This window comes from Tenebrio molitor, chromosome 9, assembly GCF_963966145.1.
Source record: "Tenebrio molitor chromosome 9, icTenMoli1.1, whole genome shotgun sequence".
Lineage (NCBI taxonomy): Eukaryota > Metazoa > Arthropoda > Insecta > Coleoptera > Tenebrionidae > Tenebrio > Tenebrio molitor.
The window spans coordinates 8,657,242-8,681,579 of record NC_091054.1 but is presented as its reverse complement, the minus strand read 5'-3'; the positions used below and the strand labels follow the sequence as shown (position 1 = coordinate 8,681,579).

Genomic DNA, 24,338 nt, shown 5'->3' with positions numbered 1-24,338 from the left:
TCACAGTCTACAGAGTCGGATCGGCCACTCGCCCGATCAAAACTACAGTTTTTTTTATTTTTATGTAGAAGAGAAAAGGTCGGTCCACCATGAAGTCTTTGGGGGCGGCAGTCGAGGCACTCGCGGGGGCCGTATTAGCTGCAACAATTTTTGTCACTAACGGTCCAGTCAACATAAATCTTGCTGCACTCATTCTAAAAGTACAAAAAAATATATCTGACTGGAACAAATTGATTCATTGGACGCTATTGCACTTTTGCACCGCAGAAAATACTCAGAGAATTATTTAAACAATTTAATTGGAATTCAATTCGATTAAATAGTGGTAGAATATGTTTTGTAGAGTATACAAAAGCACCTAAAAATTTCCGGGGGAGCATGTTGTATCGCGCGTTCAAATGAAATCCTGGGCTGAGTAGGCGTTGGAAAAATTAAACCGTTTAGAACAGTGTAAAGTTTGAATTTCCCGCCGTTTGACACAAATGACATTTGTTTATGGTTAATCGGGACATAATTGAACATGTTTATTTTCAGAAAAGGTGTTTCGAGAATAGGAATCGTTAAGTTAATCTATTTTTGATGTAAAACATTGCAAAGAAAGAAAAAAAAAGATTTTTTTGGCTCTAAATTTTAGGTTAGCTGTCAACATGCTCTAATTAATCTACGCTTTAAAAAAGTACAACAATTGACGGTTTCCAACGCCTTCCCAGCCCAGGATTTCATTTGAACGCGCGATAGGTTAAACATGAGAGATGTTTTAAAGCGCACAGCGAGATGTTCCAGTTTCGCTTGACTTACTGATTCGTTGGTTGATTTCCAAATAATATAAAAACAATTTTAATGTCAGTTAAAAATAGTTTCCAATGATTTTCAACTGATTTGTTCACTGCAGACATTTTTTGTGCCCCTAGAAAAGATTTGAGGGATTGATTGGATCATAAAAATACTTACAGACGCTTGTTGCTGCAGCTGCTTCGACCCCGCCCTCACTCACATTAACAAAACTCTTCTGGACGACCTCGCTGATGACGAGGTCCCCCCTTCGCCCACCAATCCCGCTCAAGTCAGCCTGTCTCTCGTCGAAAGCCCTTCTCACACCCAACTAGAACAAAATGTCATTCTCTGACTCTCCCAAAACCTTCACATACCCTTTTCAAAATACTCTTCATGTTGATTCTGGCGTCGATCCTAAATTTAGGCAAAATCACGTTGAGGAGCTCGCTGGTGAAGTTGTCAACTTCCAAGACTTTGTCGATTTGGTCGTCAAGTCTTGCAAGGGCTTGTGTGTCATTGGGGAGGACGATGACCATCGAGGCTTCATCTCCTTTGAAAGGCAACTCCACAAACTTCGCGCTCAGCTCTGAACTTTCGTAGTAGTTGAAAAGGTGGTCTTGGTTGTGATGCATCATCTCCACTTCAATCCTTTCGTTGTCAATTTTGTAGAAGTTGTTTTTGGTAGCGAGGAGATGGTCGAATTGTATCGACCACTGCGCTTTGAAGTACAACGCATTGACCAAAACCACTCTTGTTTTCTTGTTCAAGCTTTTGGGACTGATCAAATTGCGAATTTTGTTTTTTGTACGTTTTTCTACCCAGCGATTTATCTTCTTTGCAGCTTTTCTTTTATTGGAGAAGTCTATGCTTTCTGCTTCAGCTTTATAAATGTCTTTGGCAAGTTTCTTAAATTTTGATTTGATTCTATACTTATTCTTGATGTACATTTTGTTGGCAATCTTCAGTGTGTATAGTTTACTATGAGTAAGCGTTGGCAGTAGAGTTTTGAAAGAATTTTGGAGCTGTCTAGTGTTATTAGGCAAGTGTAGAGTTCTCAGGATTTCTTCTGCTGTTGCATCCTTGCATCCCGACTGTGTCAAGGACAACACAATTTCAGCAGATAGAGGACTCAACAAGATATTTTTATTACTCGTTTCTGCAATTTTCTAAAAATTATAAAATTAGCTATTCAAACATTTTTAACCCAAAATAGTACTTTGTACACTGAACCACCAAATAAATTGCTTGCTTCAGCAAGGTCTTGTGAGGCTACACTTTGTGCCAAAACTGTGAGAATACAGCTTAGCCAAACTTTCATTTTTATTTTATCATGGACTGCGACAAGTTAAATATGATTTTCTTATAAATATCACAACAAATGTGTTTTTAATAATCTCAATTTGAACTATCCTTGGACAACAATAGTGTTACAAACCAAAATTTCTATGGTAAAGTACGATAATGACAATATAATTTATTTAAATTTGGCACAAATAAGTTTTCTGGCGATGCTAAAAAATTATCAAAAACATTCAATGGGCATTAGAAAAACTGTATGATAAAATTCACCAATAAAAGAATTCTTGACGGTAAAAAGTAATTACACAAGTCTAATTGGTAGAGTTTTCCCCGCCCACTCCTGGCGCTCCACCCATTGTGGCGTATACCGCAGTAGGCGGAGTGAAAGTTACGGTATCGAATTAATTATTGTGTCAAAATAGTGATATCTATTGTTTTATTTTTTCCGTATGAAACTGATCAACAGCCACAAATTATAATTTCATTCTATCGGGCGTTCAAGTGAAATCCTGGACTGGGAAGGCGTTGGAAACCGTCAATTGTGCTTTTTTAAAGCGTGGATTAACTGGAGCATCTTGACAGCTAACCTAAAATTTAGAGCCAAAAAATTGTTTCTTTTTTTCTTTCTTGCAATGTTTTACCTTAAACATAGAACAACTTAACGATTCTTATTCTCGAAGCAAATATCTAAGGGCTAAAAACAAAGACGTTCAGTTATGTCCCGATTAAACATAAACAAATGTCATTCGTGTAAAACGGCGGGAAATTCAAACTTTACGCTGTTCTAATCAGTTTAATTTTTTCAACGCTTACTCAGCCCACGATTTCATTTGAACGCATGATACTATTGGGTGATTCAAAATGGTTGTGGATAAATATGCATAAATGTGCAACTATGCATAAATGCATATTATAGGTTATGTAACCGTTTTCAGTTGTGCCAACTTATATCATCTTCGCTTATTCTACCACATTCTAGGGATATTTATTGTTTAATATGTAGTTATTTTATTAATTTGTAGTCTTTTAACTTGGTTAATTTGTTATGAAGTCATCTGTATAACATCTTTTAAATTAATTTCATCTTCCTTGCTTTTTTTATAATGATAATGCAAAGGCGATTAAATGAATAAATCAGAATCAAATCAAAATCTTTTATTGACCAGCTTGACAGCACATTTTAAAGAGTAGGATCCCTCACGCGTCCGACAAACACGATGATCTTCTTGATCTTCACGTAGAAGATGAAGGGATGGTCTGCCACAAAGGGCGTCGGAGCTATTGGAGAAAAAGCGGGGGCGGCGCTCCTGGCCGAATAAAGATCTGCGAAAAACTGTCATCACAATCAAATCTCAATCGTGACAGACTCACCAGCATCTGACCCTGCAGCAGCTTCGACAGCGCCCTCACCGACGTCAATAAACGCCTTCTGCAGAATCTCGTCGAGAACCAAGTCTCCCTTTCTGCCCGAAATCCCGCTCAGATCGGCGTGAGCCTCGCTGAAGACCTTTAACACACCCAACTGGACCACCATCACCGTTTGCTACACCACGTAAAAACTCACACTTCTCAGAGAATTTCTCAAATTGATTTTGGTCCCAACTCGGAATTTGGGCAGCGCCACGCTCACGTACTCCATATTGAAGTCTCGAGGTTCCAACACTTTGTCCATTCGGTTCTCGAGAGACACCAGCCCGGTTCTGTCGTTGGGGAGTGCAATCACCATCGAGGCCTCTTCTCCGCGGAAAGGCAACTCCAAGAACTTGGAGTTCAGTTCTGGGCTTTCGTGGTAGTTGAAGTAGGCGTCGTTTTGGTGCATCATGTCTACAAGAATACTGTCAAAGACGCTCTTAAAGAAGTACTCTTTTCTGGTGGAGGCTCGAGGAAACGGAGTGGACCAGTCTGCTTTGAAATAGACGGCGTTTAACAGTACAACTCTTGTACGCTTGGTCAAAGACGCCGGAAACACAATATCGTGGATCTTGTTCTTAGTGTTTCTCGCCACCCAATAGTTCATCGTCTTGGCGGCTTTGACCTTCTTGGAAAAAATTATATTTTCAGAGTGGACTCTGTACACCTCTCTGGCAGTTTTCTTGAAGTTGGGTCTGATGGGGTACTTGTTCTTGACGTACATCTTGTCGGCGGTGTGGAGGGTGTAGAATCCGTTGCCGGTCAAAGACGGAAGCAAGCTTTTGATGCTCTTCTCCACCTCGTTCTTGTTGTTGGAGAGGTGAAGAGCGGTGCGGATCTCTTCAGCGGTCTCGCCTCTGCACCCGGAGTGGACCATCGCCAAAACTATCTCCAACGACAGAGGACACACCAGGAAGTTTGGAGCAGTTGCGCCGATTTTCTGCAAATTAGCTTAGTAAGAAAATCTTCTTTCTGTTGGGACCACTCACGGTGTAGATCGACGAGCTGAAGAGGTTGTTGGAGTAGGTGAATTCTTGAAGGGCCAAGTCGTCACCCAGAGATGTGGTGACTGCGATAAAGAAAACTAGCAAAACTTTCATTGTTCTGACGAAATGGTAACAGTACCAAATCATGGACTACATTTGCGACAAAAATTTCTTTATAAATAGGAGCGTGAAATGGATTTTTAATAGTACAGATAATTCACGTCCTTTTTTCAATGGTATTGTGTCATTGCCAATATTTTTTTTAACGCGAAAAAACTACATTTTCGTTGTTTTCGATTTTTTACACAAGCTTGTAGTTTATTTGGGTTTTTTAATTTCGTCACATGCCTTGAACATCCTTTACATTCTGAATCACTGGAAATCCAAACCGTTATTTTTATGCTAATGACTAAGTCAATATTTTCCCAGATGTCAGCTATTCTGTTTACTTTCTTTCACTCAGTTCTAACAAATCTTGTTGGAATTTTCAAAATATTCCATGGCCTTGACAGTTTCCAAAAGAAGTACTACGAAGTATTCAAGTCACAACTTAGCTCATTTTCTGGGAGGAGGTTAAAACAACAGGCTGTGACGCGGAATGAAATGTTTTCGTCAAAATTTGTCTTGATTATTTTAACAAAAACAAAAATATAATAAATCATTTATTAAAATTTAACATAAAAATATAATTAATTCTACTTTGAATTGTTTTTACTTCGTTTCGTGCAAAATAAAATACATTGGAGTTCATTTCAAAATTCCACTTTCAAAGCTTCCCGGAAGAATCTCAATACGTAATAAATCGGCCGAACGTGCCGGCCATAAAGTACCGTAACGTTACCGCTGCTTTTATCTTGGTTTTCCCGTAGTTCTTGATAAACTGACTCGTTAATATTGTGACCGCGGTTAAGATAACCTTGTCCGCTGTTTGCAATCGTCACATTTATATTAAATACATTTTAATAACGGATCGTGAAACCAGTCTGACCAAAATAAACCGCCGTGCAAGTAATCTGATGAAATAAAATTTTACTAAATTTGCTCAGTTGTTGTATTTGTGCATCATGAAGTGCAAGACAGTTATTTTCCTTTTGTTACAAGTCACGTTGACCTTGTCAAACCAATTACAAACATTCACATCAGGAAACAATTATTTAACATCATCAATATACAGAGTGAGTCTATATTTTTTTGTGTTGGTGATTTGCTAACTAGTCTGTCGTAGCAAATAACCACTGCTAAAGACTTTGTGATCAGTCCCTTCTCGTTGGAAGTCATCTTGGCCTTGACACAATCTGGAGCGAAGGGTCTCACCGGTGAACAACTCCGCAAAGCACTCGGTTTTCCCACAAGCAAAAGCAAGATTGAAAGAGTTCTCTCGAATCTGCTACCGATTCTAGAACAAAACAAGGACTACTCGCTCCACAGTGCCAACAAGATTTACGTGAGGAACAACTTCCAGATTGACCCAGCTTTCCGGAAAGTTGCTCAGCAAGTGTACAAGTCCGACGTGGAAAATGTCGACTTCTCGAGAAAAAATGAAGCGATGCAGATTATGAACAATTGGGTGGCGAACCGGACCAACCAAAAGATCCAAAACCTGATCGACGGTCAAAGCTTGACCAGCAGAACCAAAGCAGTTCTGATCAACGCTCTGTACTTCCAAGGCAACTGGTCCATTCCCTTTGACAGTTACCTCACCAGCAAGAGAGATTTCTACAGAACAGCGACGGACGTGGTAGCAGTGGACATGATGTCGGTCCGCGACGAGTTCAACTATTACGAAGACGCCAATCTGGGAGCCAAGTTTTTGGAGTTGCCTTTCGACGGCGACATGTCTATGGTGGTGGTGCTCCCGCACAAAACAGAAGGACTTGCGGCTCTCGAGAAACGAAGCGAAAACGTCTTCTTCTCGCCGAGATTCACGCCGGAAACCGTAAGAGTGATGTTGCCCAAATTCAAAATCGAGACGCAGCTCGACTTCCAGGAGATTTTGAAGAATGTGAGTTGAGGTGGAGTTTGAGTGGCGTAAACTATAGTTGGTTGCAGATAGGTGTGACGAGGATTTTCGACCAGGGCGACGTCGATTTAAGCGGAATCGCGGGTGTCAAGGGCGAGCTCGTCGTCAATAAAGTGGTGCAGAAGAGTTTTATCGAAGTGAACGAGCAAGGAGTGGAGGCTGCCGCCGCCACTTATGTTGGTCAGTAGTTCGAGGAAGGGTTTTGTGAGATTGTGTTGATTCTTGGGTTGCAGATGCTATTGTTCCGCTGGGTGGAAACATGCCGGTGGATCCTCCGAAAGAATTCGTTGCTGATCATCCGTTCATTTTCTTCATCAAATTCAAGGACTTGATTCTGTTCGCGGGAAAAGTATCGAAACCAAACTATTAACTTATTTCGCCATTTTTCGTTTGACAGATGTCAAATTGAACTGTCAGTATCAACAATAAAAAGACATAACCAGACTGAACTGTCATGTTAGATATGCAATGAAACAATTGAAAAATATTGGTGTTTTTCTGTTTCGTAATTGGCACTGCCAGATGTTTTAGCTTGACACGACATTAAAAAAAAATAGGTTATGTCGGCTATTACAAAAATGACCCTTTGATGGTAAACGTCAAATTCGCCTGTCAACTCAAAGCTGACAACCGGAAATGCGTTTAGATGGTAACAAAATTATTCTAATTTTCATTGTTATCAACAGATTCACTCATTCTTGATCACGTTGTAGATACAGGGTTATTCACGAGAGGGGTATTTCTGAATTTCTTTTTGCCGCAGCCCATTATACACATTGCAACAATATCTTGATTTCAAATTTTGAGAATTATTATAACTGAATCCACGACGGCTCTTAGTCCTGTCTCTTTGACGTTAAATCAAAAAATCTTTGCCAATTCAAAAAAATTGTTTTTGCAATAACGACGAAAAGACTGATATAATCCTCATTTTGGAGAGCGTGGAAGGAATTATGTCGCCGCTGCGGATGTTTCCAAACCGATGGTAGACACTTCTAACACCTTTTACATTAACTTAATTTGTTAATTTATTTGTTGAATTTTGATTAAATACAGGTTATCTGCCAATCTGACATTTCTGACAAATCTATTCAACTTACTTTGATTTCTAATTTAAAAGAAATAACACATTTGATTTAGTAGTCACTGCCATTGTATTGTTGGTTGCGGCAAAATAAAAATTCAGAAGTACCCTTCTCGTGAATAACCCTGTATTTACAACGAAATGTGGACAACAAACCAACATCATTTAAGAACACTCAATGTGTCATTTTGTGGCTTATCATCATTGTAACGATAAGCCGTTCATTTCTTGTTACGTAAATAAATTGAAATAAAATGTGTTTTTAACTTATTTGTGAATTACATGTTGCCTACTTTCGTTCATTCAAGGTTGGTAGAACTGACTAATTTGTATAGTAGGTTGCCTCGTTGCCATTTAAAACAATAGTTTGAATTCTTTCCCCCGCAAAAGTTACTCGTGACGTCATAATGCACTAAACTTTACACAGTATGACGATCACGCATTAGGTGTTCCCTCACTAGAATAAAACCCAAAAAACCACCCAGTAAACCCCACGGAGCTAAACCTTGGTTTCTATTCGAACACTCAAAATATTATATGGGTTGATTTGACGTCACAAGTTACTTTTTCCCCCGCCCCCCAATTTTCAACGAGGCAACCTAAGTAGTAAGAAGGCCCCTTCAGTACACTACCACTTTTTATGGAAAAACACCCCGATTTTCAAGGGTAAACTGAAAAGCAGAAAAAATCGTGAAAACACCCCCGTTTTAAAGGTATATTTGAAAATTAACATTTTTCAAAGATTTTGCCCTGTTCTTAAGGTATATTTAAAAATTAATATTTTCAAAAATTTTGCCGTTTTTTAAGGTAGAAGGCGTGCTATAGGACCCCCTAGTGAACACAGCTACTTTTTAAGGAAAAACACCCTGATTTTCAAGGCTAAACAGAAAAGCGCAAAAAATCGTGAAAACACCCAGATTTTAAGGGAATATTTTAAAATAAACATTTTTAAGGAAAAACACCCCGATTTTCAATGGTAAACAGAAAAGCAGAAAAAATCGTGAAAGCACCCTGATTTTTAAGGTATATTTTAAATTTAACATTTTTCAAAGATTTTGCCTTGTTTTACAAGGTTAACGACTTTAAAAGAAAAACGGTATTTATTATTTATGATCCCATTACAAGAGTAAAAACATCTCCATGTTTATAAATTCCTTCAGTTGATAAGGTTTCCCATCCATACGCATAAATAACGTATGGACCATTAGTCTCAGGTTGAAGATATGGGCTAGCAAAAGGTTTTACTTTGGTGCATTTTTCATGTTCCTCTTTATATATTCATATATTATACAACTAGAGGATTGAAAATTTTCGATTATACGAGACGTGTTGCCCGGAAACACCACGAGATCGTAGATCGAGTGGTGTTTCCGGCAACACGTCGAGTAATCGAGAATTTTCCATCCTCGAGTTGTATATGGGTAAACTATATCATGAATAAAATAAATAAACAAATAAACAGGTTCCCGAAACCGACTGGGCGCATTCAGTAGCAGAGCGATTTAATGTGACGTTAATGTGACGGTTAGCGCAAAAAATTTTGTAAGTTAAGGCGGCGAGCGAAAATACAAAGGTTGGTATATTCGAATATACAAAGGTTCGTATATTCGAAATCGCCCTGGTTACTACAATAACCGCTGTAATACATGGTAACCAAAGAAAATCAAAGATTCTTATTGGTTTATAAAGTAATGAATGATATAGTCTCACATATCCTTTACGAATAAAGTAGAATAGATCTAAAAATGTTATGGGTTCATTAAAATTATTTTACGAAGATTGACTTCAAAGCTTGCTTGTTTTCAAAGTCGTAATATTGTCAATTCGTATTTATCTCCACACCAACTTGGAGTGGCAACTAAGCTAGGATGCGAAGCAGCAATTCATACCACACGAACCTTTGTTAATAACGAAGAAAACCGTTGCAAAGTTGTTCTTAAATTAGATTTCAAAAACGCATTTAACTCAGTCGAACGAGATTGTATTCTAAAAGAAGTCCAATGTCATACTCCACTTCTTTACCCTTATCTTTATCAATGCTATAGGAATCCTTCAACTTTATTTTTTGGTGATCATTTAATTTCTTCTTCTGTTGGAGCTCAACAAGGAGATCCTTGTGGTCCGATGATTTTTAGTCTTGCCATTCAACCAATTATTTTATCTTTGAATTCTGAACTGAATATTTGGTATTTAGATGATGGAACCCTAGCTGATTACCCAGAAGTAGTTTTGTCCGACTTTAAGAAAGTTATCAATTTATCCAGAAAAATTGGTCTTGAATTAAACTTTAACAAATGCGAGATCTTTAGCTGTTCTGGAGACACAGATTTAAAAATCATAAAGAAATTTCAAAATTTAGCATCAGGTATTAAAATTTGTGACCGAGGAAGTTTATCTCTTTTAGGCTCTCCAATCTTTGACCAAGGCTTCAAAAACACTGTCGAAAAAACTATTATTACAGTTGAAAATCTTTTAAATAAAGCTGAATTTCTTAGCAGACACGTGGCTTATACCTGAATCAAGAACTGTCTTTTCATACCAAAATTTAATTTTTTATTAAGAACAACTCCTTTTTGGAAATTTTCTAATTACGTTAATTCCATTGATTCTTCTTTAAAGTCTTCTTTAGAAAAAATACTTAATTTACGTTTAACTGATTTACAATGGTGTCACTCCACTTTACCGATTAGATTTGGTGGACTGGGAATTCGCCGTATTTCCGATATTTGCCTCCCTGCTTTTCTATCTTCAGTTCATGGTGTTAAAAAGCTTGTTTCTCAATTACTAAATTCAAAGGATAATGAGCTTATTATTCACCATTATGATGAAGCTTTAGCAGTCTGGGATGTAGGAAATGAGAACGAAAGACCAACAATTCCACAATTTCAGAAGAATTGGGATAATATCAATATCAAAAGAATAATTGACAATGACTTAATCTTTAATTCATCTACGGACTTGGCTCGTTTTAAGGCTTTGCAATGCAGAGAATCAGGATCTTGGTTACATGCAATACCTTCTCCTAATATTGGTACTCTTTTAGATAACACTTCCTTCCAAGTTTGTATTGGTTTAAGATTGGGTTGTAATCTTTGTACACCTCATATTTGCAAATGCAATGCGAAAGTTGATGAAATTGGTATTCACGGTCTAAGTTGTTCCAAAAGCAGTGGTAGATTTTCAAGACACACTGAAATTAATTCTATTATCAACCGGTCTTTGACTTCTATTCATGTTAATTCAACTTTAGAACCAAACGGACTATCTCGTGATGACGGAAAACGCCCTGATGGGATGACTTTAGTACCGTGGAATAAAGGTCAACCTTTGGTTTGGGACGTTACTGTCGTAGATACACTTGCAGACAGTTACGTATTGAAAACATCTGAAGTCTCAGGTTTTGCCGCTGAAATGGCTTGCAAACGCAAACATAACAAATATAGTTCAATTATTTCGTCAAACTACGTATTTAAAGGTTTAGCCTTTGAAACCTTAGGCCCTTGATGCAAAGAAACAATAGATTTTATTAATGTCATCGGACACCGACTTATCGCGGAATCAGGGGATTCAAAATATAAGAAATTCCTTTTTGAGAGGATTTCCCTTGCCATTCAACGTGGAAACGCTGCAAGCATTCGGGGCACTTTTCCAGATTCCGCATTATTATCGGAAATTTTCGCATTGTAAATTAAAAATGTTATTTTATGTTAAATTTAAATAAAAACTTTATTTTTCATTGGATAATTAAATTTAATGTCTATTTCATCATTGTGACTAACTTTACAATTCAATATTTCCTCATATTTGTCCAAATATCTAAGACAGCCTAAAGTAATGAATCCTGAAAATATTTGTTGACGATCCTTGCTGGAAATAAATTCGTCTAAATCCTTTTCTAATTCTTGTATAAATTCTCGTGATAATTTTTGATAGCATAATACAATGAATAAATTAAGTTTGTTTTTAAATTCCCTGATAAATTCTTTAGATAGTTTTTGATATCTCGATATATCATCCCAATCGAGTACATTTTGAAACTCTCTAATAAATTCCTGAGATAGTTTTTGATATCTCGATATACCATTCCAATTGAGTACATTAAGAAACTCCCTAATAAATTCCTCAAATAATTTTTTATTAGCAGAAACGTAAAACCAATCATCAATTTCATCACTGTTCTTTCTCATATCATCTTCTATCATTGATTCAAGTTTTGTCCATTCATTTTCTACAACACTTAAATAAGAGTTATCATCTGAGTCGCTTGAGTCAGAGTTTTCATGATTACAGTTAATTATATTCATAATTTATTAGAAAACAATTATACAGTGAGTTTTTTTTAAGACTGGCCATAGGGTTTTACATGCTAATTTTTCAACCCCCTGTTAACTTTTGTTCTGATGAAAATATTCAAACCATTTTTGGAACAAAGTTGGAAGATTTTTCAAACTATCAGATAGATTACAATTCAATATCCCAAACTGTCGAAAATGTTGTGAAAAAAATATTTTTTAGCGCGCCGAAAGCGTCCAAAAGTGGAGATCGTCAGGTGCTGGTTGAGCCGACAATGGCGCTACTCTGGCGGCCGCTCGACGTACTATTATTTCGGCGCCCTAAAAATATTTTTCCCACAACTTTTTCGACAGTTTGGGATATTGAATTGTAATCTATCCGATAGTTTAAAAAATCTTCCAACTTTATTCCAAAAATGGTTTGAATATGTTCATCGGAACAAAAGGGGGTTGAAAAATTAGCATGTAAAACCCTATGGCCAGTCTTAAAAAAAACTCACTGTATGAAAATGATCACAGACGATTAATTAGTTTTATTATTTGATCGATAAGACCACATTTAAATCCAAAAACTGTCAAGTCAAATTTATCAGATTTAACTAATGTATTCGAAATATCATCAAATTCATAAAACATTTTATCTTTAAAGAAATATAAATTTCTATATCTGAATGCTCTGCTTATATTTGGAGGTATTCCAGCAAATAATTCTGAAATAAAGCCGTTTTTCTTTGATCTAAACAAACACTCATCAAACTCAATATACAAAACTTTATCATAAAATATATATGTTTTTCCAGAATAAGTTCTAAATATCGCATCAGTTCTTTTTCCTTTTGGTATTCCTAAATTTTCAATAGATTGACCTTTGTATCCACTTTTAACATTAAAACTTGGAAAATCAATTAAATAATATAAATTTTAACAACTATTAAAACATCACCTGAAGGTCTTTGATAAATATGCGAAACTTCTTTAAAATCATCAGGCAAAAAATATAAATGATCTTTAATTAATTTCGGTTCTTTATCATAAGTCATATCCTTTAAATTGACTAACCAAACATACTTCTTATAAAAAATATACATATGATGATTTGCAATTAAAAATGTGTCAATTTCTTTATTAAAATCACATAAATTCACCATAGGCTCATGAGTCGAAGACGAATTACCAACAGTATCTTTTGTTCGATACCTCCCTAGAAAGTGGGTCTGTATCCATGGTTACCAGTGAGTGAAGGTTCCACTTTCGCTCACGCACTTTCGCTCACGTACTTTCGCTCACGCACTTTCGCTCACGCACTTTCGCTCACGCACTTTCGCTCACGCATAATTGAAATTCGATTTTATGAAAAAGAATTTGTATATTGAAAATAATTACATACCAATAATAACTAAACGTTATTCACGTGGAGTTGAACATTTCAAGGTCAAATAATTTTATTTTTTGGCTCTGTAATTATGTTTTGTAAATAGTGACATGCAGCTAACCAACATAATGCGAATTTAGCAATGCTCAATCCATCGTGAACGGTATTTACCTGCATGTCACTGTTTGCTAAATTATTTGACCTTGAAATGTTCAATTCAACGTGAATAACGTATACAGTGCGTTTTTTTAAGACTGGCCAGAGGGTTTTACATGCTAATTTTTCAACCTCCTGTTAACTTTGTATTTGTAATACCTAAATGGTTGTAATAGACAATTTACAAATAAAATGTTATTTGCAAAAAATAGTGTGAACATTAATATTTTACATTTTATAACGATAGATTCATTATTTATGTTATAACAAGTTTCTTTACTTTAATAAAAATTAAATGAAATGTTCAAAATGGCCTCCAGAGGCAGTTAAGCAATCACATAATCAATTACATATCAAAATTACAAATGTCAGGTGAAATTTTAGCCTACTGAAAATTTAAAATTAGAGCAAACGGAATTCAAAAAATGTCTTTTTGCTATAACTTATTCCTTGATTCTGGTTATTAAACTGAAATTGTTTCAATACATTATCATATCCCACAACTTTACTACAAAACTGGGTTGAATATTTTCATGAGGACAAAAGTTAACAGGGGGTTGAAAAATGTAGCTTGTAAAACCCTATGGCCAGTCTTAAAAAAAAAACTCACTGTATAACAATTCATCACTTTACATAATTAATCACGACGGCCACCGAATATGCCCATCATCAGTAGAACTTTCTGAAGCATCCACTCTTGGTCCGCCGCTTCCAGTAAAAACTTGCAAACATCGTTTCTTGAAGAAGTTGTAGCTTTTTTCGGCTGATAGTTTCTACACTTTGTTTTCAAAAAGGAGGTGAGACTGTTGAACCTGTACAATTTATTATATTAAAACAACTAATACTTGTAGCTTATTAAAAAAACCTCTTACCTGGATACCTGGAGATATAAACGTTTTGAAATACAAACAGTGTACTCTTCAACATTGAATAACCGCGCTGATGCTGCTTTCGTCTTTTCCCTTGATCTCGGTCTGCCATTGTGTAAATATTTCCAATTCTTTCTGGTATCGTAATTTTGATTTCGTAGGCACCATTTGGTACTTCGCGGCACTTGCCTCTTCCAGGACGTCATCAGGAACACAGAATTCTTCGTCATCCATTTCCACAACGTGGTGTGCACAATCACTTTATTGACTTTGCAAAACTTTGTTTATTTTGTATTTTATTTTTTTCCATAGCAACAGATCTCTCCGAAAATGTGATTGATTTATTTTATTTTAATTTTATTTAAAATTTTGAATATAAAGTTACAGGCTTATTTTCTAAGGAGTTATGTCTGGTATCGAACAAAATCAAATACAGCACTCGAGAGTAAGGCCGCTTTTGTTCACTTGAATTGCATCGACCACTCCGCTGCGCGTCGTGGCCGAACATGCAATTCGCGTGAACAAAAGCTTTACCTTCCTCTCTCGTAGTGTAAATAACTATTACTCCGACTTCAAGGGCGCTTTGTCAGACTTTGCTTACAGTAGGTTTAACGGTTGTTGTTGTTGTTGATGGTATTAATTCATATTTTAATCGTGCAGGTCGTCCATATAAATATTGAATTGCCCACATATCGTCTTGAGTTAATTTATCAATATCACCTTTATAATAGGCGTACATAATTGAATTATTATTTGCAGAATGTTCAATACCTAACGTGTGTCCGATTTCGTGTAATAAAACAGTATAAAAATTAGTTTCATCATCAGGTGTATTGCTTGATTCACCAAAATACCAATTTTCTGATTTATCAAAATGAATTCCTCGGCATTCGTCATCATTTGGAAAAAAAGCATGAGCTAAAACATTACCCTTTCCATCAAAACTTTTAGAACATATTCCTTTTTGACAACGTGAATTATGATTATGCTGAAACAACGTGTTAGAAAATGATATAAGTATATCTGGTTTAATACTATTGTACTCAAACTTTAAATTTGAAACAGATTCCCACTGATCAAAGGCTTTTTGTGCTAATTCTTTCATCTCGTTTGCAGCTAACGAAAAATACCATGTAAGATTTGTTTTATTCCATTTTTGATAATGAACTCTATAAGCTGTTGGATTATCTTTAACGCCACATCTAGGTTTACTGATAAATGCAAGTGTTTCTTGATTTAATGTTCCATCAGTTGGTAAATTATAGAATTCTTGAAACCTTATTAATGCTTCATTGGTATGCGAAGCACTAGTCAAAGACGTTTCTGTTAATAATGATCCATTACTCTCTAAATACCCTAAAGTTGGTGCGAAGTGTATATGCGTGTATACGTGCATGTGTACGCTCTGCAAGTTTCGTGGTTTTTAAAGGGATCAACAGTGTTTTTGGTTCCTGTTCTGTTGAAATAGTGTGGACTAATCGTACGTTACCTTTTTCTTTTTGTGTTTTTATTCTTGTGCTGGATTGACTTTTACGGTTATCGAGTGGGTGAGTTGTTTTTACCACTGCTGATAGTACGTGCTATCGCAGTGGCATCACTTCTTTTGCCGCCATAAAAATGGGACGAAAATGCATAAATTGTAACAAAACTATCGCTCGTTCTGATGATTATTTAAGATGCAGTAAAGACTGTGCGGGTGTTTTTCACTTGGCATGTGTCTGAGTTTCAAAGGCTCTATTTGCAGTTATAAAAACTGAGGACAAAGTTCGCAGTTGGGTATGTGTAGGTTGCTCTTCAGACGTAACCTCACCTATTCCTAATATAGAGCAGTCTGTTGACAATATGTTTAACCTTACTTCTACCGTTTTGTCTGATACTGCTGGTAATGCAATAAAAACCGACGTCTTACTACCACCTTTCCTGCCTGACAGTAACACTTTAAACAATGTTCCTGACGCCTTCAAAAATGTTTTCAGTGAATTCTCTGGAGCTATTTATAAATATTTTGAAATTTTCAGTGCATCTATGAGGAATCATTTTAATTCTCTAAATGGACAACTTGCCGATCTAAGAAAAGAGAATTCTCTACTACGAACTGAAATTCAGAAACTAACTGATAAATTATCCCAGAAGGAATTGCTGCAGAATAAATCTCAAAATTTACCTTTATCCAACGTATTATCTTATGCTGACACTATTAAGCGATGTGCATCTGTGGTTGTCATGCCAAAAGAATCTTCTCAAGCAGTCTCTAAAACCAAATCTGACATAATTAACAAAATTGATCCTTCTAAATCAAATGTTGATATATCGGGTGTACGTTCAACGAAAAATGGCGGTCTTATTCTGAAATGCCATGATCCTTCCGAGTTCAAAAAATTTGCTTTGGATAATAAATTAGTGGACTCGTACGAAATTAAAGACTTAAAAACCATTTCGCCTAGATTACGCATTTCAGGGGTTTCTAGTGATTTAGGAAAAGAACATATTATATCATTTTTGGTAAAGCAGAATAGCTCTGTATTTAGTAATCCTTCTCAGATGAAAATCCTTAAATATTTTCCCACTAAGAAGAAACCTGATGTTTTTCAGTTCATCTTGCAAGTTGACGTCAATACTTATATTAAAGCTTTAAATTCGAAACACTGTTTGATTGGATTAGACAACTGTTATACAGTGTGGAAACTACTTATGGAATAAATTCAGTAATTTCAAAACTAATGACAATTGTCGAAATCACTGAAACAGGTCAATTTTTATTTCTCATAATGCTTATTTTGAGTTACTTCTCTTGTTCATGACATCATCCATTTTTGAGTTACGACGTCATCACCAATTTTTTTAAATGACAACCCTCACTTTTTTCTTCTGTTTCTGATAGACCTTCCTATTACTTAAACGATGAATGAAAAACATTGGTACCTTACATAACAATTTTTTTGAGAAAATGACAAATTTTACTTCAAAAATTTAATTTAATTTTTAATGTAAAAATTTAATTGACCTTAAAAAAGCAAACAAAGATCTAAGGTTAACAATAAAGTGTAACGCAAATGTTGAAATTGTCCCCCGCCAACTATTTGGCACTCACCGACACTTTGTACACTGCGCTCAGTAATGTCACGGCTGATTTGTTTCATTTCAGCGCAAATTCTCTGGCGTAAATCTTCTAAATTGTTTGGTATATTAAAATAAATTTTCTATTTTAAATAATACCCATACAAAAGAATTTTTATGTTAAAAATTAAATTGAATTTTTTGAAGTAAAATTTGTCATTTTCTCAAAAAAATTGTTATGTAAAATACCAATTTTTTTCATTCATCGTTTAGCTAGTATAAAGGTCTATCAGAAAGAGAAGAAAAAAGTGGGAGTTGTCATTAAAAAAAAATGAGTGTGACGTCATATCTCAAAAATAGATGACGTCATAAACAAGTGAAGCTACTTAAAATAAGCACTATCATAAATAAAAATTGACCTGTTTCAGCGTTTTCCACAAATATCATTAGTTTTGAAATTACTGAATTTATTCCATAAGTAGTTTCCACACTGTATATTTAATGCTATTGATGTAATTCGCTGTTATCGCTGCAACGGCCATCACCACTCTCATACTTTTTGCAAACGTAATCTAAGTTGTCCTAGATGTGGTGAATCCCATGAGGTAAAGGAGTGCAAATCTACTGTTTTAAGATGCATAAACTGTGTATCCCTCAATTCAAAGACCAATCTGACTGGTGTAAACGCTGCTCATGCATGTTGGGACACTAACGAATGTCCGTATTATTTAAATCTAATAGCTAATATAAAGAAAGATTTATTTGGTGATGTTACTTTACCTTCATAGCAACTAAATTCGGATTCACTATTATATCAAGAGGCAGTTAATATTGAATCGTTGTCTTTGTTTGTTGATAGTAATATCACCCTAACTGGAGGTGACCGTTTGATAAGTCCTTTAGACCTTGGCTCCTCTGTTGCGTCTGCCTCCAATAGTGTACGTAAGCCTGAGCAGATCTCATTCTTGGTTCAGTATCAGTATCTGATTTTTTTTAATCAACTGGTGGTTCTCAGAGTGACGTCATTGCCGTATCCGAGACATGGCTATCTGATAATGTTTCATCCTTGGAAATTGCTGATAATAGCATTTACGACATCTACAGAAAGGACAGAAACTTTACTGATCTTGGCCTCGTGCGTGGTGATGGCGTTTTGCTGCTAATTCACCAATCTTATCGGGTCTTTCAACTGAATCTTGACCATATTATTGCCCATTTGCCTATTATTGATATAATAGGTTGTAAAGTTGTATTGAATTCCCAATCTTTTGTGTTCGTTTTTGTTATTTATATACCACTTCAAACCTCTGTTGATGACTTTGCCACCCTGATGGAGTTTTTGGATTACTTGTATGAACACGATGTATTGTTTATAGGTGATTTTAATGTGCCTAATTATATCAATAATAATGATTGTAGAATAGACGAACTTTTACTTAATTTTTGTAGTATTTTAAATCTTAAAAGCAATTCAATTATATTACGAATTGTGATAATCGTTGTTTAGATCTGATACTATCAAGTTTTGATTGCAGTGTTATGCTCGATTCCGCTCCCCTGTTAATTGGAAGTGCGCTTCATCCTCCTTTATTTTGTATTTGTTCTCTGAAGTCGCCTTGTCGCAAGTTTTTCAAAAGTTCCAAAAGTTGCCGCGGGGAAGAACGATTTAATTTCCGTAAAGCTAACCTGTTGGGTCTCTACGATTGTATTGCGAATTGTGACTGGAGTTTTCTGCATGCTGTGAACGATGTGAATGTGGCAGTCGGTTTATTTTATGAAAAGTTATATGATATGTTTCGGCAGTTTGTACCGCTGAACAGAGCGAATTCTTCACATTATCCGGTCTGGTATACAACCGACATTATTAGGAAATTAAAACACAAGTTTAAGGTTTTTAAGAGATACAAAAAATCTAAGTCACGCTCTACATTAATTGAATTTAGGACCTTGAGACGTGATCTTAAGATCAGCATTAATGCAGCATACCATGAGTACATTTCTACGGTTGAACAGCAACTAACTCACGACCCTCGTTGTTTTTGGTCATTTGTGAACCATAAAAGGAAGTCTAGTACTATTCCTTCAGTTATGCAATTAGATGAGGTCGAGTACTCCACCCCGCATACTATCGCTAACGCCTTTCTATCCTACTTCGAAAAGAATTTTTCGTCACCATCAATGACGGATTTTCAGTTTAATAATCCTTGTAACAACAATTATATTCATTTGCCAAGTATTTCTACTGATGATATCCTAAGGCATCTTTTAAAACTGAAGCCGTCTTCTGTCAGCGGTGATGATGCCCTTCCTGGTTTTATCCTTAAGGATTGTGCTCAAATACTGGTTACGCCTTTGCATTTTTTATACAATTTAATTTTAACAACCTCAATTTATCCTGGCTTATGGAAGGTTGGTAAGATATGTCCTATATTCAAGTCGGGTAAGAAGAATATTATCTCAAATTATAGACATGTCACCATTCTACCGCATATTTCCAAGGTATTTGAGTCTATTATTTACTCTTATATATATACTAATGTACAAAATGTTATCTCTGAACATCAGCATGGATTTCTTAGGGGTAGGTCTACATCCACCAATTTATCTTGCATCTCGCATTTTATTTCAGATGCGTTGGATAAAAATATTCAGATTGATGTCATCTACACCGATTTTTCAAAAGCATTTGATCGCATCGATCATAATATCTTATTAAATAAACTCAGACACTTCGGATTCAGTGACTCTCTTTTAAATCTATTCGAGTCTTATTTATCGGATCGTTTTTGTTACGTAAATGTTTTAGGTTTCTATTCAGCTCGGCTAGTTGTAAATTCAGGTGTTCCCCAAGGGTCTAATTTAGGTCCCTTGCTTTTCCTTTTGTTTATTAACGATATCGTTGAAATATTTAGTTTAAATGTGCTTTTGTTTGCTGATGATGTTAAGCTGTATTCTACTATTAGAGATATTTCTGACTGTATGCGTTTGCAATCAAATGTTGATGTGCTTTATGGTTGGTGTCGTAGTAATGGTCTCCCCTTGAATCGTGACAAATGCTACATTCTCTCGTTCTCTCGTAAGACCAAGCCGCTTATGTTCGATTATAGAATTGGGAATGCTTCATTGACTAGGTGTTTCACTTTCAAGGATTTAGGCGTTACATTTGACGCTCAATTCACCTTTAACGAACATGTTGATATTATTGTGGCATCATCAGTCAAAACTTTAGGTTTCATCTTTCGATCGTGCAAACGATTCAGGTCTGAGAGTTGCTTAAGGACACTTTATTTTACCTTGGTCAATTGTATGGTCGCCGATCTATCGAAGAGGTGTTGATGCTTTGGAGTCGGTTCAGAGGAAGTTTGCCAAGTATCTTCTGTTCAAGTTAATTGCTGAATTTCCTCCAAGAGGTACTCCTAATTCTGTTCTTTATGATATGGCAAATCTGCGTTCTCTCGATATGAGACGTAATGATAGTTTTCTGATATTTCTTTATAAGATCATACACGACATTATTAATTCTCCCTTCTTGTTATCCCAAATTTATTTCAATGTGCCTCGGGCAAATCTTAGATCTGGTCGTTTTTTTTTATGTTCCGCGAGCAGTTACTAATATACTGCATCGTTCCCCTCTTTATACTGCCTGCACATTATTCAATAGCAACTGTAGTGAGTGCGATATTTTTGTGATTAGTCTTGGACAATTTAAGAGATTGATTACCTGCATTTCAGAGGTTTAATTGAGCGTTTCCCGTAACGGGTACACAGTCGCTTTTTGAACTGTTGCATTGTACATATAACGCTGTTTACTGTTGGTTTTTGTTTGGGTGTACAACCTGTTAACCAACATACCAAATAATAATAATAATAATAATAAAATATATTAAGAAAGATACAATAGCTGTTGTTGATAATCCGAAAAAGATCAATATTCTCAACAATCAATTTCATGGTTAAATAGTTTTCATAATCCAAATATAAAACACGCATTAAACAATGGTGAAGTGAAAATATGTGGTTCAAAAGTTGACGGATTTGATAAAAAATCCAATACTGTTTACCAATATTACGGGTGTTTTTGGCATGGTTGTACTAAATGTTATAGTTCAGATTTTATTTATAATAAGAATAAAACAACTATGGAAGATCTTTATGAGAAAACAATAGAAAGAAGCGAGCAATTAAAAAAAGCTGGTTATAACTTAATAGAAATGTGGGAATGTGAGTGGACGAAGTCAAAAGAATATAAGAAAGAAATGAAACAAATTGAAGAAGAAATTAAGGAATTGGAAGAACTTAATCCTAGAAACGTATTCTTTGGGGGAAGAACGAATGCAACAAAATTGCGCGTTAACGGGAAGAAAATGATGATTATCCAGTTGAACATCCTACTAAAATATTCAAACCTCGTACGTATAATTCAGATTGGTATGGTTTAATAAAATGTGCAATTTTACCACCAAAAGGTTTGTATCACCCCGTTTTACCTGTTAAGAATAAAACCAAATCTGGTGATGAAAAACTAACATTTCCATTATGTCAATTGTGCGCAAAATTAAATAATCAACAAGATAAATGTTCTCATACGGAATCTCAAAGAATTATCAGAGGAACCTGGTGTACCAACGAAGTAAAAAAAGCAATTGAAAAGGGTTACAAAATAATAACTATTGATGAGGTTTGGCATTTTTACGAAAAATCATCAAATTTATTTAAAGGATATGTGAAAGTGTTTATGAAAATTAAATTAGAAACAAGCCCTTGGCAGGATGATTTTGAATCAGAAGAAGAATATAGAAAAGCTGTAAAAGAAAATCTAGGTATTGAATTGGGTAAAATAGAAAATAATCCTGGAAAGAGGGCTGTTGCGAAAATATGCTTAAATTCCTTATGGGGTAAATTTGGGCAAAGACAAAATATGGGTGCAACAGAATATGTTACAGATGTTAAAAGGTTTTATGAAATTTTATTAGACGAGAAACTTAATAATATACGTATAAACGATATAAATGAAAATATGTTACAAATTGATTATAAGTTAAAAGATTGCTATATAGAAAATGATTTCAATACCAATATATTTATAGCTGCTTTTACCACTGCAAACGCAAGACTAAGATTATACGAAATGTTAGATAAATTAGGAAAAAGCGTAGCATATTATGATACAGATAGTATTGTATATATAGGTGATGGAAAAAACACTGTTAAAACAGGCTGTCTATTGGGAGATTGGACAGACGAATTAGGTAAAGGCGTATGGATAATAGACTGGATATCAACAGGCCCAAAAAGTTATTGTTATAAGACTAATACAGGTAAAGTTGTTTGTAGAATAAAAGGATTTACGTTAAATTATGAAACGTCCGAAAATATTAATTCCGATAGTATAAATAATATTTTAGAATACAAAGACAAAAAAATCAGTACACAATATAATCGAATTACCAGAGATTCTAAAACTAAAGAACTTTTAAATAAAATAGAAACAAAACAATTTGGTTTTGTTTATGACAAGAGAGTTATTCTAGAAAACTTTGATACAATACCGTTTGGATATTAATCCTTTTTTATTGTTACTTAATAATGAATCAATTGGAAACTATAAATAATACATACATAATGTACATAATCCTTTTTTATTGTTACTAGGTAATGAATAATTTTAGTTTTTTTTTTTAATTTGCAATTATTTTAATCCCAAACTTACCTCAGAAAGAACAAAAAAATATCACAAAAACAAAATTAACAAGGACTTCAAAGATATTTTTCAAAACATTTTATTTTTCATAGAATTTAAACAAATTATATTTGACATTATCTCTCTCTATATAAAGATTTTCTTTCGGCAACGGGGCAATATCCCACAGTATAGTTTTCCCATTTATAATTTGGTTTTACGGCAGTGCAATTGTAATTATTAGGGGCTGGGGTTGTGGTTTTGGCAATAGACGTGAAGATATTGTAGCCTGGTCAGACAACAGAGAAGAGACCTTCTTTTACAGTCCTAGGATTTATAGCCGTAGTTGCCTATTGTCGGGGTATTTAACTCCCTGACAACAGGGCTGGTAGTAAAACCAAATTATAAATGGGAACACCATAACGCTATAAATTTTATGTCTTTAGGTTCTAGTGTTCCCTCCGTTATGGAAAATATGTTTTTTGCTTGAAAAAATGGGTGGGCGTATTGGTTTAGTTTGTCGTAAAAAAAAGAAAACCATTTTTCAAACCCAACTGGCTGTAGTTCCCATTTTTTCATCTAAATTGGGTGATTTTGCACAAAGCCTGGAAATCTTTGGGATCGTGTGGTAATATCTAGATTTATATAATTCGTATCATAATAGTCAATAAAAGCACGAAGCTCAATATACCCTTGTTTTTCTAGTTTTTCATAATTTAATTGGGCCTACAAAATAACAATGACAATTCATTTTAAATTAATTCCTAACAATCAAAAATCACATTAACTTACCAAAGGTCTTTTCTGTTGCATTTAATTGCACTTGCAAAACCTCGACTTGTTTTTTAGCTTCAGTGACCTCGACTTGTTTTTTCGCTTCACTAACCTTAGCTTCAAGGAGCTGTTGTCTCAAGTCGAGAATAACGCGTTCCTCGAGTGTAAGTTTGGTTAATAAGTTTGCGTATACTTCCTGTTCCTGAAAATAGATAATTTTTTGTTGTAATTCATAAACAATTAAAGAACTTACCATTGGCACAGACTCCAAACAAAATAAACTCTGAAAGCAGATGACAAATGGTACAATTGCTTTATTGAAGTTCAATAACAGGGGTGCTGAATTTCGAATAGAAAGAAAATTGCGTGTAAAATTGGTTGCATACCAGTCGAACCAATAATTATTATAATTAGATAAGGTAGAATTAAAACCTATGCAGACCCCAAATTTTCGTTTTATTACTGAGGTAGTTGGAAGCAATGAAAATGTATTCTAATACGTAGCAACAATATACATATAATCGAAACCTTAAAAAACAAAGTGTTCTATAGGGGCCGACTAGTA

The 24,338-nt window shown here is 35.1% G+C and overlaps 3 protein-coding genes and 1 long non-coding RNA gene across 4 annotated transcripts; 1 reads left to right on the top strand and 3 right to left on the bottom strand.

Annotated features, from left to right (window-relative positions):
* Positions 1-7: 7 nt before the first annotated feature.
* Positions 8-3,047, bottom strand: LOC138138568 (antitrypsin-like). Its single transcript, XM_069058555.1, has 4 exons — positions 3,043-3,047; positions 1,149-1,752; positions 952-1,102; positions 8-138 (listed from the first exon to the last, which is right to left on the bottom strand). The coding sequence occupies exons 1-4, from the start codon at positions 3,045-3,047 to the stop codon at positions 8-10; spliced, it is 891 nt and encodes a 296-aa protein (XP_068914656.1).
* A 166-nt stretch (positions 3,048-3,213) lies between these two features.
* LOC138139220 (leukocyte elastase inhibitor-like) lies at positions 3,214-5,021 on the bottom strand. The gene is made up of 4 exons (XM_069059424.1): positions 4,473-5,021; positions 3,638-4,423; positions 3,445-3,595; positions 3,214-3,396 (listed from the first exon to the last, which is right to left on the bottom strand). Exons 1-4 carry the CDS (start codon positions 4,614-4,616, stop codon positions 3,254-3,256), a joined length of 1,224 nt encoding a protein of 407 aa, XP_068915525.1. The 5' UTR covers positions 4,617-5,021; the 3' UTR covers positions 3,214-3,253.
* A 351-nt stretch (positions 5,022-5,372) lies between these two features.
* On the top strand, positions 5,373-7,843 carry LOC138138319 (antichymotrypsin-2-like). The gene is made up of 4 exons (XM_069058158.1): positions 5,373-5,644; positions 5,695-6,471; positions 6,519-6,669; positions 6,723-7,843. Exons 1-4 carry the CDS (start codon positions 5,534-5,536, stop codon positions 6,857-6,859), a joined length of 1,176 nt encoding a protein of 391 aa, XP_068914259.1. The 5' UTR covers positions 5,373-5,533; the 3' UTR covers positions 6,860-7,843.
* Positions 7,844-13,211: 5,368 nt separating this feature from the next.
* LOC138138978 (uncharacterized) lies at positions 13,212-14,819 on the bottom strand. The gene is made up of 2 exons (XR_011162170.1): positions 14,266-14,819; positions 13,212-14,205 (listed from the first exon to the last, which is right to left on the bottom strand). It is a non-coding gene; the product is annotated as an uncharacterized lncRNA (long non-coding RNA).
* Between the last annotated feature and the right edge of the window lie 9,519 nt (positions 14,820-24,338).

What these genes read in the sequence shown, in the direction of transcription:
- LOC138138568 (XM_069058555.1), bottom strand. An exon ending in TGAAGAGTATTTTGAAAAGG is followed by an intron (nt 1,103 to 1,148) that starts GTATGTGAAGGT and finishes ATTTTGTTCTAG; the next exon opens with TTGGGTGTGAGAAGGGCTTT. An exon ending in AGCTGCAGCAACAAGCGTCT is followed by an intron (nt 139 to 951) that starts GTAAGTATTTTT and finishes AAATTGTTGCAG; the next exon opens with CTAATACGGCCCCCGCGAGT.
- LOC138138319 (XM_069058158.1), top strand. Translation starts at nt 5,534, where the DNA reads ATGAAGTGCAAGACAGTTATTTTCCTTTTGTTACAAGTCACGTTGACC. An exon ending in TAACATCATCAATATACAGA is followed by an intron (nt 5,645 to 5,694) that starts GTGAGTCTATAT and finishes AGTCTGTCGTAG; the next exon opens with CAAATAACCACTGCTAAAGA. An exon ending in TCCAGGAGATTTTGAAGAAT is followed by an intron (nt 6,472 to 6,518) that starts GTGAGTTGAGGT and finishes AGTTGGTTGCAG; the next exon opens with ATAGGTGTGACGAGGATTTT.
- LOC138139220 (XM_069059424.1), bottom strand. Translation starts at nt 4,616, where the DNA reads ATGATTTGGTACTGTTACCATTTCGTCAGAACAATGAAAGTTTTGCTA. An exon ending in TGAGAAATTCTCTGAGAAGT is followed by an intron (nt 3,596 to 3,637) that starts GTGAGTTTTTAC and finishes ATGGTGGTCCAG; the next exon opens with TTGGGTGTGTTAAAGGTCTT. An exon ending in TGCTGCAGGGTCAGATGCTG is followed by an intron (nt 3,397 to 3,444) that starts GTGAGTCTGTCA and finishes AGTTTTTCGCAG; the next exon opens with ATCTTTATTCGGCCAGGAGC.